At 38.9% G+C, this 13,722-nt stretch overlaps 1 protein-coding gene across 4 annotated transcripts in view; it reads right to left on the bottom strand.

Annotated features, from left to right (window-relative positions):
* Nucleotides 1–337: 337 nt before the first annotated feature.
* The window catches only part of LOC128572806 (zinc finger protein 91-like), a 70,555-nt gene continuing 57,170 nt past the window's right edge, over nucleotides 338–13,722 (bottom strand). For 3 of the 4 annotated variants that reach the window (XM_053572908.1, XM_053572906.1, XM_053572907.1), the window contains 3 exons: nucleotides 12,578–12,704; nucleotides 12,030–12,125; nucleotides 338–4,242 (listed from right to left, as the gene is read on the bottom strand). In XM_053572908.1, the coding sequence (XP_053428883.1) occupies nucleotides 1,991–4,242; nucleotides 12,030–12,125; nucleotides 12,578–12,704 (2,475 nt within the window). In that variant the 3' untranslated portion in view covers nucleotides 338–1,990. Of the gene's footprint in view, nucleotides 4,243–5,923; nucleotides 5,954–12,029; nucleotides 12,126–12,577; nucleotides 12,705–13,722 lie in introns of those variants that run through there. The other variant, XM_053572909.1, reaches the window with a different exon arrangement.

Raw genomic sequence — 13,722 nt, forward strand, 5'->3', positions numbered from 1 at the left:
CCCTTTGTATGCTTTCCAATATTAGATCCAACTGGGAGATGATGAGCATTGTGGAGATGAAAAAAACAAAAAACAAAAAAACAAAAATGAAGGAAAATGGAGCAAGGGTAGGTAAGGAGCTACATTACCTGGAAAGCAAAGAGAGTGAGAGCTGTAAATGTAATAAGTACTATGCATCAGGCAGCATGAATTCAGAATGTTTAATAATACATTACCTTATGTTGCTGAAAATGTACACTTTCCTCCCAGATTTTGGCACTAAAATGCCACATATGGGGAACAGATGTCAAGTGTGCGTTCCCTGGTTTTTGGTTCCAGGTGACAAAGCATAGTTACTGGTACCAAGACAGCAAAACAAATGAACAGAACAAGTAGATACAAGTAAGCAAAAGGTCAAAGTTTATTAAAGCACAGTGCACTCCAGAGAATGAAGACATCTACCTTATCAAGTGGAGAACACCCTGGGTTAGTGAGATTTTTCCCCTTCATGATAATTTTCCAATCTATCTTAAGTGGTGCGGTGGTGGTGGTGCTGGTAATATATTTACTATTTTTACTGGAAAGGGGGACAAATTCCGGAATGGACTGTCCTCCCATTTCTATCCCTGTAAAGCAATTTCTAGAAGTTGTCATAGTATTTGTAATCTGTGATAAAAGTGATAAGAATTTTACTGTGTTTATGAAAATGGGTCACTTGAGGCTACTGTCACCTTACTTGTATACATGCTGCAAAGACCTGTTTTTGTGGCTTTGGCCATATCTCCACACTGGGGTTTCTCTAGCTCTGCAAGTCATTTTTGTAAAGCAAACATCAGTTTAGTTTTTGAAAGCCTTCCTGAAATGCTTTTCGTTTTTCTTTCCAGAAAAATCAACTTTATTTTAAAACTGTTGAAAACAGAAGTTAATAACAATTTTATTACAACTCTCACAATTTTCTTCTGTGAAAATACTCTGAAAACATCTACAATGGCCATGTAGTATTTTGTACAATTTTAACAAGTAGATAGATTTAAACACGGGGTGTCTGAATAATTACAGATACTTCTTTTTCTTTAATTCATTGTGTTTTAAACTCTAGCTGTATTGAACTCCACACATACCACAGTTGTGGTAACTTGAACTTATCTGTTCCAACTTTCTGCCTATGAAGGAATATTTTCCATAGCATTCTTGACAAGTACACTTCTGGCTTGAAATTATTTTCCTGAAATGCTTTTCTTTCTTGGCAGCCCACTCTGGTAATTTTCTTCCTTCTTATTATGGACAAAGGATGCCCTAGAACCATCTGCCCCTGTCTCTCCCTACTCCTACCAAACAGGATAAACACACCCTTAAGACATCATTGAAATATTTGCAGGGTATTTCTTTCCTATGAATTATGATTTGAAAAGTATGAGAAATAAAGCCTGGTTATAAGATTCAACATTGTCTTCACAGTTGTAGGGGTTTTCTTTGTCATAAATTTCATAGAGAAACGTTTGAGCAGAAGTTACACACTTGTCACCTTCTTCACATTTATAGCTTTTCTGTTTAACATGAATTCTACTGTATACAGAAAACTATAATTACTTGTATAAAGCTTTCACACACCTTCATATTATGATTTTTCTCTGACATGATTTCTCTTATGTTTACTAAGGGCCAAGAATCAGTTAAAACGTTTGCCATATTATTCTCATTTGTAAGATCTCTCTCCAATATGAATTTTCTTACATGTAGTAAAGTTTCAGCTCTGCTTAAGTGCATTGTCATAACATTCACAGTTGTAGGATTTCTCTCCAGTGTAAGTTCTAATAAGCTTCATAAGTTATGAAAACCAATTAAGGTACTGCCAGATTCTTCATATTTCTAGGGTTTCCATGTTATCTCATTTTTTTTTTATTGTAAAGGCTGGTTTGACCCTGAGTTAAAGGGTTTGCCACACTATTTATATTTCTAATGTTTCTCTCCAGGATGAATTCTTTTATATACAGAAAGGGTTGAGGACCGGTTAAATGCTTTTCCATTCTTCACATTTGGAGGGTTTCTCTCCAGAATGAATTCTTTTATGTACAGAAAGATTAGAGGAATCCTTAAAGGCTTTTCCACATTCTTCACATTTATAGGGTTTCTCTCCAGAATGAATTCTTTTGTGTACAGAAAGGGTTGAGGACTGGTTAAAGGCTTTTCCACATTCTTCACATTTGTAGGGTTTCTCTCCAGAATGAATTCTTTTGTGTACAGAAAGGTTTGAGGACTCCTTAAAGGCTTTTCCACATTCTTGACATTTGTAGGGTTTCTCTCCAGAATGAATTCTTTTGTGTACAGAAAGGTTTGAGGACCGGTTAAAGGCTTTTCCACATTCTTGACATTTGTAGGGTTTCTCCCCAGAATGACTTATTTTATGTATAGAAAGGGTTGAGGACCATTTAAAGGCTTTTCCACATTCTTGACATTTGTAGGGTTTCTCTCCAGAATGAATTCTTTTATGTGCAGAAAGAGTAGAGGAATCATTAAAGGCTTTTCCACATTCTTCACATTTGTAGGGTTTCTCTCCAGAATGAATTCTTCTATGTAAAGAAAGGGTTGAGGAATTCTTAAAGGCTTTTCCACATTCTTGACATTTGTAGGGTTTCTCTCCAGAATGAATTCTTTTATGTACAGAAAGGGTTGAGGACCAGTTAAAGGCTTTTGCACATTCTTCACATTTGTAAGGTTTCTCTCCAGAATGAATTCTTTTATGTGCAGAAAGAGTAGAGGAATTATTAAAGGCTTTGCCACATTCTTCACATTTGTAGGGTTTCTCTCCAGAATGAATTCTTTTATGTACAGAAAGGTGTGAGTAGCGGTAAAAGGCTTTTCCACATTCTTGACATTTGTAGGGTTTCTCCCCAGAATGACTTATTTTATGTACAGAAAGGGTTGAGGACCATTTAAAGGCTTTTCCACATTCTTCACATTTGTAGGGTTTCTCTCCAGAATGAATTCTTTTATGTACAAAAAGGGTTGAGGACCAGTTAAAGGCTTTTCCACATTCTTCACATTTGTAGGGTTTCTCTCCAGAATGAATTCTTTTATGTACATAAAGGGTTGAGGAATGGTTATAGGCTTTTCCACATTCTTGACATTTGTAGGGTTTCTCTCCAGAATGAATTCTTTTATGTACATAAAGGGTTGAGGAATGGTTATAGGCTTTTCCACATTCTTGACATTTGTAGGGTTTCTCTCCAGAATTAATTCTTTTATGTACAGAAAGGTTTAAGAAATCATTAATGGCTTTTCCACATTGTTCACATTGGTAGGGTTTCTCTCCAGAATGAATTATTTTATGTACAGAAAGAACAGAGGAATTATTAAAGGCTTTTCCACATTCTTCACATTTGTAAGGTTTTTCTTTAGAATGAATTCTTTTATGTACAGAAAGTGTTGAGGAATCATTAAAGGCTTTTCCACATTCTTCACAATTGTAGGTTTTCTCTCCATTATGAATTCTTTTATGTACAGAAAGATGTGAGAACCGGTTAAAGACTTTGCCACATTTTTGACATTTGTATGTTTTCTGTCCAGAATGAATTATTTTATGTAGAGAAAGAGTTGAGGAATCCTTAAAGGGTTTGCAACATTCTTCACATTTGTAGGGTTTCTCTCCAGAATGAATTCTTTTATGTACAGAAAGGGATGAGTAATGATTAAAGGATTTGTCACACGCTTCAAATTTGTAAGGATTGTCTACATTATAAATTGTCTCATGGTTATAATATTTTGAGCTGTGGCTAAGATACTTGTCATCATTCTCACAATGGGAAATTTCCTCTGCAGTATGAAGTCCCCTGTGTTTAGAAAGTCTTGAGCAAGATTTAAAGACTTTGCAACATTCTTTACATTTGTACTGCTTTTCCACAGAATGGGTTATCTTATGTTTACGGAAGTTTGAGCATAGTTTTAAGACTTTTTCATATTTTTTACACTTCAATGTTATTTCTCCAGTATATATCATCTTATGTCTATTTATATTTGAAAATTTTCTGACAACTTTGAAACATTTACTGCATTGGTAGATTTTACCATGCATAGCTGTTAAACTTTCATCTAGTCCATTGTAACATACATTCTGCTGCTTATACTTATACACTCTATCCCAGTCTTTTATTGAGTTTAAATTCTCAGGGCCATCATTTTCATATCTTCTCAGGATTATCTCCGGTAATAAAATATCCATGCCCAGCACTTGTGAATTGCTCTGGGTGGAATGATTAGATGTAACTGAAAGAAATTTAAAAATAGAAAATTATGCCATTGATTTTCATCACAATTGAATAAATATACATTACAAATTTTTTCTGTAAAATTATGCCCAGCACAGTAGCAAGATGGCACAGGACAGCCCAAATGCCATAATAATTTTCAAAATACATATAAGTAAGAAATATATACTATATTTTAGGGACTATAAAAATGAAGTGAAAATTTTCAGCCCAAATTGTGAAGAGGCAAATACAGGCCGGGTACAGTAGTTCATGTTTGCAAACACAGCACTCTGGGAGAATGTGTGAGTGGATTGCTTCAACACAGGCATTCAAGAGCAGTGTGAGCCAGAGTGAAAACCTGTTTATACCAAAAATAGAAAAAATTAGTGGGGTGAGTGGCAGACACCTGTAGTCCCAGCAGCTCAGACCAGTTATATTCCCCCATCTGAAAACAGCATTGTCCATATGAAAGTAAATTTTTTCTCAAAAGAAAAATAGAGACCTGCATTAAATCTACTTTCTTTTCAGGGTTTTTCTAAAGATAGCTTATGTGTCCCATGAGGGAGAGTGCTGAAGAGACTGCAGAGAGTGCAGTTTGTTTTGTTTTGTTTTTGGCTAGGGCTGGGTTTGAACCTGCCACCTCTGGAATATGGGGCTGGAGCCGTACTTCTTTGAGCCACAGGTGCCACCTGAAAATGGTGATGTTTTTATAAAACTGATGAGGGACCTGAAACTAACGGTAAAATATTGTTACAGCACCAGAGAGACTCCAAGACAACAGACAGATTCAGGTCTAGAAAGTGATTACAAGTTCTTAGGAGGAAATGTGGGGAAAATCCTTCAGCTAGAAAATAGCCAAACAATTCTGCAAACAAAACACTTTCAGAATGTATACCAAACTGCCTCTAGTCTGCTAATGTGTGTCAGAATCCTGTAAGGTAAAGCCACATCATGGATTTTGTGAAAGGCGCCTTATGTGGCTATGCGACCATAGTACAGCGCTTATGGTGCCAGCCATAAACACGGAGGCTGGCGGGTTCGAACCCAGCCTGGGCCACCTTAACAACAATGACAACTACCAAAAAAAAAAAAAAAAAATAGCCGGGCACTGTGGTGTACGACTGTAGTACAAGCTACTTGAGAGGTTGAGGCAATAGAATCCCTTAAGCCCAAGAGTTTGACGTTGCTGTGAGATTTGACACCAGGGCGCTCTAGCAAGGGTAAAGAAGTGAGACTCTGTCTCAAAAAAACAACAACAAAAGAAAGGTGACTTTTGTGATCCTCAAAAGTCAATGAAAGATTAGAACATGTAAAAAATAATAGGGTGACAAAACCAGAGGAAACAAAGTAAATAATGTACAATCAACCATAAAAAAAGAGAGATGTATATATTACCTAAGAGTTTTATCTTCATGATGGTAAATGGATGAAATGGGAATGATACAAACTAACTAAAGTCATAAAAATGGAGATATAAACAAAAAAAGAAAAGCTTTAAAAAAAGAGAAATTCCTAAGTTGAAGAACACAGGGAAAAGACTGAGAAAATTTCAAAGAAAAAAAAATACAGAGCATCAAGCTCACCACACTTCAGCTAGGAGAAACACAAAGAAACCGATAAAAAGACACATGAAGATCAAAGATTTGAAAGCTGCACAAGAGTATCTTGAAAGCCATGAAAGGAAACAGATGTGTCACCTCTAAGCACGCTCTTCTGAGATTACTAGTGGATTTTTCAACACACACCTTCCATATCAAAAAAGAGTTGGATGATATAGTCAAAGTGCTGAAAGAACAAAAATTTCAAAACTCATACACTGCATCCAGCAAAACATCCCTTCAAGATAAAGAAAAAAATAAACATTTATCAAGATAAATGAATGCTGAAAACTGCCAAAGAAGATATGTCAAAGGAAGCCCCTTTCATTGAACTCATAAAATTATGCTTGGGAACGATGCTAAATTAGGTAACAATAAGTAAATCTGAAAAAAAAAAACTAAGTACATTTAACTAAAATGTTGTAGTATTATAATGACAGGGCAGGAAGCACTTTTAGTTTTAGTTATTTTGTTATTGTTTGTTTGTTTGTAGAAACATAGTCTCACTTTATTGCCCTTGGTAGAGTGCCATGGCATCACACAGTTCACAGCAACCTCCAACTCCTGGGCTTAGGAGACTCTCTTTACCTCCATGCCCCGAGTTTCTGGGACTACAGGTGCCTGCCACAATGCCCGGCTTTTTTTTTGTTGTTGAAGTTTGGCTAGGGCCAGGTTTGAACCCACCACCCTGGGTATATGAGGCCAGTGCCCTACCCACTGAGCCACAGGTGCTGCCCTAATTTTTGATTTTTGATACAGAGTCTTAAGCTGGCACCCTGGGTAGAGTGCCATGGCATCACAGCTTACAGCAACCTCAAAGTCTTGGGGTTAAGCAAGTCTCCTGCCTCAGCTTCCCAAGTAGCTGGGACTAGGGGCACCTGCCATAACACCAGGGTATGTTTTGGTTGTAGATGTCATTGCTGTTTGCCAGGTCAGGGCTGGATTCAAACCTGCCATCTCCTGTGTAAGTGGCTGATGCTGTAGCCACTGAGCTACAGGCGTCGAGCCCAGAAAGCTTTTTTTTTTCTTTTCAGACAGAGCCTCAAGTGGTCACCCTGCATTGAGTGCTGTTGCAGCATAGCTCACAGTAACCTCCAACTCCTGGGCTGAAGGGATTCTCCTGCCTCCAAATTCCAAGTAGCTGGGACTACAGGCACCCGCCACAACGCCCGGCTATTTTTTTTTTCTGCAGCCATCATTGTTGTTTGGCGGGCTTGGGCTGGATTCGAACCCGCCAGCTCAGGTGTATGTGACTGGCACCTTAGCCACTTGAGCCACAGGCACTAAGCCCCAGAAAGTTTTTTAATCATTCTTTAAAATTGAAAGACAAAAACATAATCTTAACATGAAACTTCTGTTAATGGTATAAGTGTTCAGTGTAACAAGATGAAATTGCTGACATCAGTAAGTGGAAAGAAATGCAGGGCGAGGTGGCTCACGCCTATAATCCTATCACTTGGAATGTCAAGGCAGGTGGATTTCCTGAACTCACAGGTTCCATGCCAGCCTGAGCCAGAGAGAGACCTCATCTCTAAAAATAGCTGGACATTATGGCAAGAACATGTATTCCCAGGTACTAGAGAGTCTGAGGCAAGAGAATCGTTTCAGCACAAGAGTGGTAGATTGCTGAGAGCTATGACACCACTGCACTCTAATGAGGGTGACAAAAGAGAGACTGTCTCAAAAACAAAACAAAACAAAACCAAAAACTAGTCAGGCATTGTGACAGAGGCCTGTATTTCCAGCTATTGGAAAGACTAAAGCAAGACGATCTCCTTCATCCAAGAGTTTGAGGTTTATGTGAGCTATGACGATGCCACAGCACCCTACTCAGGGGCAAAGAGTGAGACTATGACAACAAAACAAAACAAAACAAAAACCATACAACAAAAAAATAAGGAATATGTACAGTTATACTTTTTGCATTCAATTGAAATTAGCTTGATATGAGTCTAAATAGTATTAATAATATTGTTATATCTTTAAGAACTTTTTATAATTTCCCTTCTCCAGGGTTTTCAGAAAGAAAATATCTATAGAATTCATCTGAAGTAAACTAAGAAAGCAATCAGATTATTTACAAAAATAGTAGTAGTAGCAGTAGAAATAAAATAGGCCCCTTTACAAAGAATCCTCACTATCTATTACATATACTCACAAAACTCATTTAGGTATATTACATATCTTGTATAATATAAACATGTATACACCATTGATTCCAAACATAAGAAATAAATCATGGCAAAAGCAAAGGAAGAAACAGCTGTGTGGTCATTTTCAATTTTAGACTCTAGTTTTTTTTTTTCTTTTTTAAAATTTCAGATTAATATGAGGGTATAAACAATTAAATCACACACCAGGTATGGTGGCTCACACTTATAATCATACTACTTTGGGAGGGTGGATAGCTTGAGCTCATGTGTTCCAGACCAGCCTGAGCACAGCAATACCCCCATCTTTACTAAAAATAGAATAACCAGGCTCGGCGCCTGTAGCTCAAGCAGCTAAGGCATCAGCCACATACACCTGATCTGGTGGGTTCGAATCTAGCCTGGCACGCCAAACAACAATCACTGCTGCAACCAAAATATAGCCGAGTGTTGTAGCAGGCACCTGTAGTCGCAGCTACTTGAGAGGCGGAGTCAGGAGAATCATTTAAGCCCAGGAGTTGGAGGTTGCTGTGAGTTGTGATGCCATAGCACACTACCCAGGGTGACAGCTTGAGGCTCTGTCTCAAAAAAAAAAACAAAAACAGAATAACTGAAGCAAAAGAATCACTTGAGCCCAAGAGTTGGAGGTTGCTGTGAGCTAAGACACCACGGCACTCTACCCAAATCAACAACTTGAGACTGTCTCAAAAAACAAAAAGTAAAAAATTAGGTTACAATGTTTGCATTTGTTAGGTAAAGTCCCACTTATAGTTGTGTCCCTCACCCAGGAGTTGTGCCATATACCCTTATATAACACACCATTTTTAATAATCAACTAAAAGTTAGAAAAAAGATTAATAAGGTAACAGACAACTTGAACATGGTGTATTACTCAGACCTAACGAAGAAACATGACAGATCTCTCTATTCAAAACTAGCAAAATAAGGCTGGCCATGGTGTCTCAGGGCTGTAATACTAGCACTCTTGAAGGATGAGGCGGATTGCTTCAGGCCAGGAGAGGTTGTGAAGAACCTGATCAACAGTGACACCTCCTCTCCAAAATATAGCTGGGCATTGAGGTGGGTGCCTGTACTCCCAAGTACTTGGGAGGCTGAGGCAAGATACTCGCTTTATCCCAGGAGTTTGAGGTTGCTGTGAACTATGATGATACAGCACTCTACCAAGAGCAACAGTGACACTCTGTCTCAATAAAAAAAAAAAAAAAAAAATGAAAGGGCGGAGCCTGTGTCTCAGGGAGTAGAGCGCTGGCCCCATATACCTAGAAAAGCAGGTTCAAACCCAGCCCAGGATAAACTGCAGCAAATAGCCAGGCTTTGTGGTGGGTGCCTATAGTCCCAGCTACTTGGGACTGAGACAAAAACATCACCTAAGCCCAAGAGCTGGAGGTTGCTGTGAGCTGTGACATCACAGCACTCTACCAACAGTGACAAAGTGAGACTCTATCTCTTAAAAAGAAAAAAAAAGAAAATATGACATAGGATTGAACTGACATTTTTCAAACAAGATATATAAATAGCTAAGAAGCATTTGAAAGGGTGCTCAAAATTAGTAGTTGCTGAAGAAATGCAAAGCAAATCACAATGAAATATCATACATCATACTCAGAATGAACACTAAAATAAAATTGTCCCACTGAGAATTTTGTTTCTTTTTTTTGGAGGGGGGACAGAGTCTCAATATGTTGTGCTAGGTAGAGTACTATGGCATCACAGCTCATAGCAACCTCCAAGTCTTGGGCTTCAGTGATTCTTTTGCCTCAGCCTCCTAAGTAGCTGGGACAACAGGTACCCACCACAATGCCTGACTATTTTTTTGTTGCAGTTGTAGTTGTTGTTTAGCAGGCCTGGGCTGTGTTCAAACCGGCCACCCTTGGTGTGTGTTGCGAGTGCCATAACCACTGGGCTATGGGCACCAAGCCCCACTGACAATGCTGAAGTGATCATGTGGGCATCTCCAACTTCTCCCAGCCATGATCTGGGGCTGTTCCCACCTATCCAGAGACCTGAAGGGAGATACTTACTCATGACAATGGAGACAGGCCTGAAGACCTTGGCACTTTTTGTGTGTGTGTATATGAGATGTTTATATATCTATTTGTGTGTATATGTACATACAGATAGACACCCAATTGACCACCTCCCTACATTAAACACCTTTCCAAGTTCACCTAATGTACGTAGACTGGGCATGCACTACAAGTACATATCAGAACACTAGGCCAAGCTCCTTATGCTAATGACCTATGTGTGTTGACAAGATTTTTACAATCCTTTGGGTGGTCAACTTACAAAGGTCTACTGTGTTTCTGTGTATGTGTGTGCGTGTGTGTCCATAATGCAATCCTCATAAGCAAAACCTAAGCAAGAGATACCTATAAAGGGTGATTTATGACAGGTATGATGGCCTGTATCTGTAATCTTAATCATTTTAGGAGGCCAAGGCCGGTGGATCACCTGGGTCAAGACCAGCCTGAGAAGGATCAAGACCACATCTTTACTACAAATAGAAAAATTACCCAGGCACTCTGGCAAATGGGTCTAGTCCCACCTACCAGGGAGGCTGAAAAGAGAGGATCACTTGTACACAAGAGTTTGATGCTGCTGTGATATACAATGCCTCTGAAGTCAACCCCAGGGTGATAGAGGGAGAAAATGTCCAGAAAAAGTTTATAAGACTGATTTTGTAACAAGAGAGAATTTAATATATGCTTGAGAATACTGTAACTCCCCAATGACATAGTATACGTAAGAAATGTACAGAGTAGATACCTTTAACTATGTTAATGTTGAGAAATCAGGGCTTGGTGCCTGTAGCTCAGCCACTTATACCAGAGGTGGCACGTTCAAATCCAGCCACAGCCTGCCAAACAACAATGACAACTATAACCAAAAAATAACCTGGCATTGAGGCAGGTGCTTTTAGTCCTAGCTACTTGGGAAGCTGAGACAAGAGAATCGCTTAAGCCCAGTTGTTGGAGGTTGGTGTGAGCTGTGATGCCATGGCATTCCACCCAGGGCAACAGCTTGAGGTTCTGTTTCAAAACAACAACAACAACAAAAGTTGATAAATTGGGGTCATCACCTGTAGCTCAGCAGCTACGTCGCCAGTTACATACATCAGAGCTGGCGGGTTCGAATCTAGCCCCGGACTGTCAAACAACAAGGACAACTACAAACAAAAAATAGCCTGGTGATGTTGCAGGCACCTGTAGTCCCAGGTACTTGGGAAGCTAAGGCAAGAAAATCCCTTAAGCCCAAAAGATCGAGGTTGCTGTGAGCTATGATGCTACTGCACTCTACCAAGGGCAACAGCTTGAGACTCTGTCTCAAAAATATAAAAAGAAATAAAATAAAGCTGAAAAATTAGAGCATACACAACTTAAATTATTTATCACGGTTCATGTAAAGAAAATGTTGAAATTAAATAACGTGAGTTCTTTTTAATATTTGGGGGAGATTCTTAAGTGCTCTGATAAAACACCTGGCTAGTTTTTGGTTGTAGTTGATATTGTTGTTTGGCAGGCCCAGGCTGGATTCGAACCCACCAGCTCTAGTGTATGTGGCTGGCTCCTTAGCCACTTTAGCTATAGGCACCAGGCCTAAAGAAAATTTCTTAAAAATGTTTCACAGATCCTCAAAAATACAGAAATATTTTTATATTCTGAAAATCAAATAGCAGTCCAATTTTGCTGTCCTGGATAAGCCATAGAAAGTTCTTTCTTTTCACTATAAACGATAAAGAACATCACTGAAAACTAAACTTCTTCTAAAAATTAAAAAAGGCCAGGCTACGCTGATGCCATAGCATGCAAGTTTGATGGCAACACAGTGAGCCTTTGTCTCAATGAGAAAATAAACATAAGAAATGAAAACAAGAACAGAGGTGCCTTTATGTAACAAGAGAAAGAAACCCAGGCTTCCCAGAAATCATTTCCAATTAAGCTGAGCTTCCCTAATCACGTTGTGTTGTTCGATTTCCTCCTTCAACTTTGGACCTCTGACCAGTGTTATCTGCTTCATTCACTCCAACCTACCTGGGTGCTTGACCACTGTCTGGTGAGTCTTCACCTTCCAGGGTTCTTTCCTTTGCTCCTGACACGTGATGAGCTTGGGCTTTGAGATGGCAAGCCCTGTTTCATTAGAAAAAAAAGATAACATGACACTTATTGGGCTTCATCAGTTAACAATTTAGTACTTCGTAGAGTAGAGAACACAACATTTTAAGAGATCCCAAAAGAATAATCTAAAAATTGAGGTTTCTCACAGATACTTTACAGTATTTTAAAGGATTTAAAATGCTCCACTACCCAGTACTATGCAAATAAAATTTGGTGCTAGAAATGAGGCTTAAAGGTATGGGCAACAATTCTAAGCCTCTGCATTTCTGAAATTACCATCAATGTAGGGAAGGATATAATGCCAAGATAACATCTGAAATATTTTCTTTTCTATACCAAGAACTTATGTTTTCCTTAGACACAGCAATCTGAAACTAATGCAGTCAAAGAAGAATCTCCACAAAACCCATCTACAGAGAAATGCTTAGTGTATAGTAGGAAATGTGTATGTAAGTTATCCTCACCTAGGAAGACCAGGTGACTGTAGGTCTCTAACATGACATCCCGATACAAATTCTGCTGAGCAGGGTCCAGGCAGTCCCACTCATCCATGGAGAATTCTATAGACACATCTCTGAATGTCAACAGTTCCTGAAAAAGAAGAAAAAAAACTAACAAAAACCATGTTTATCATGATGTCATAGGATGTTTTAATTTCATTTTTACATAAATGAGTGGGTGAGAACTTCTTTTGACTTACATGACTGACTGGTATTATGTAGTAAGTACAGCAGAGAGATACTCACTCATGTGCTCTCTAACACTGAGGAAAGAGGAGGGGATAACATCCACAACCCCAGGGTAGACACTGTGCTTTTTGGCTTTACAATGCAAAAATCAGGCCACCAATACAGGCATGTGGATTCTTATGCCTGCTTACATCATACACTATGACCTGTGAATATTTCTTACGTGAAAATATCATGGTGAGGTAAATGGAAGCCCTAAGATTTTAATGTGTGCAAGCATGAACTGAAGTTTTTGTGGGTTTTTTTTTTTTTTTGAGACATAGTCTCACTATATCGCTCTCGGTAAAGTGCAATGTTGTCACAGCTCACACCTCTGGGGCTTCAGCGATTCTCATGCCTCAGCTTCCCAGGTAGCTGGGCACCCACTACAACACCTGGCTATTTTCTGCTTGTGGTTGTCCCTGTTGTTTAGCTGGCCTGGGCTGGGGTGGAACAAGTCAGCCTGGGTGCAAGTGGCTGGCAAGTTACCACTGTAATATGAGAGCCAAGACTCAAATGCAGTTTTTTACTCAGAAGATATTGGGTAAAGCTTCATTTTTGAATTTCCAACAAGCTTAATGGGGATGCCAATATTTTTGTTGTTTGATAGTATTTTATCACATGTGAGACTGGATTTATCCCAGTTGAATGTTGACCCAGTAAATAACCATTAGAGCCTTTATTTTCCAAACAAGGTATAAAAGGAAAATCTCAGAAGGTGCATATGAGTTGATACTCTCCCCAAACCACTTAATCATATTCTGATAAAAACCAGTGAAAAAAATTTTTTTCGAAGTTGAAAATACAGGCTTGGCGATTGTAGTTCAGCAGCGAGGTCACTAGCCACATACACCGGAGCTGGTGGGTTCAAATTCAGCCTG

This window comes from Nycticebus coucang, chromosome 20 (assembly GCF_027406575.1).
Source record: "Nycticebus coucang isolate mNycCou1 chromosome 20, mNycCou1.pri, whole genome shotgun sequence".
Lineage (NCBI taxonomy): Eukaryota > Metazoa > Chordata > Mammalia > Primates > Lorisidae > Nycticebus > Nycticebus coucang.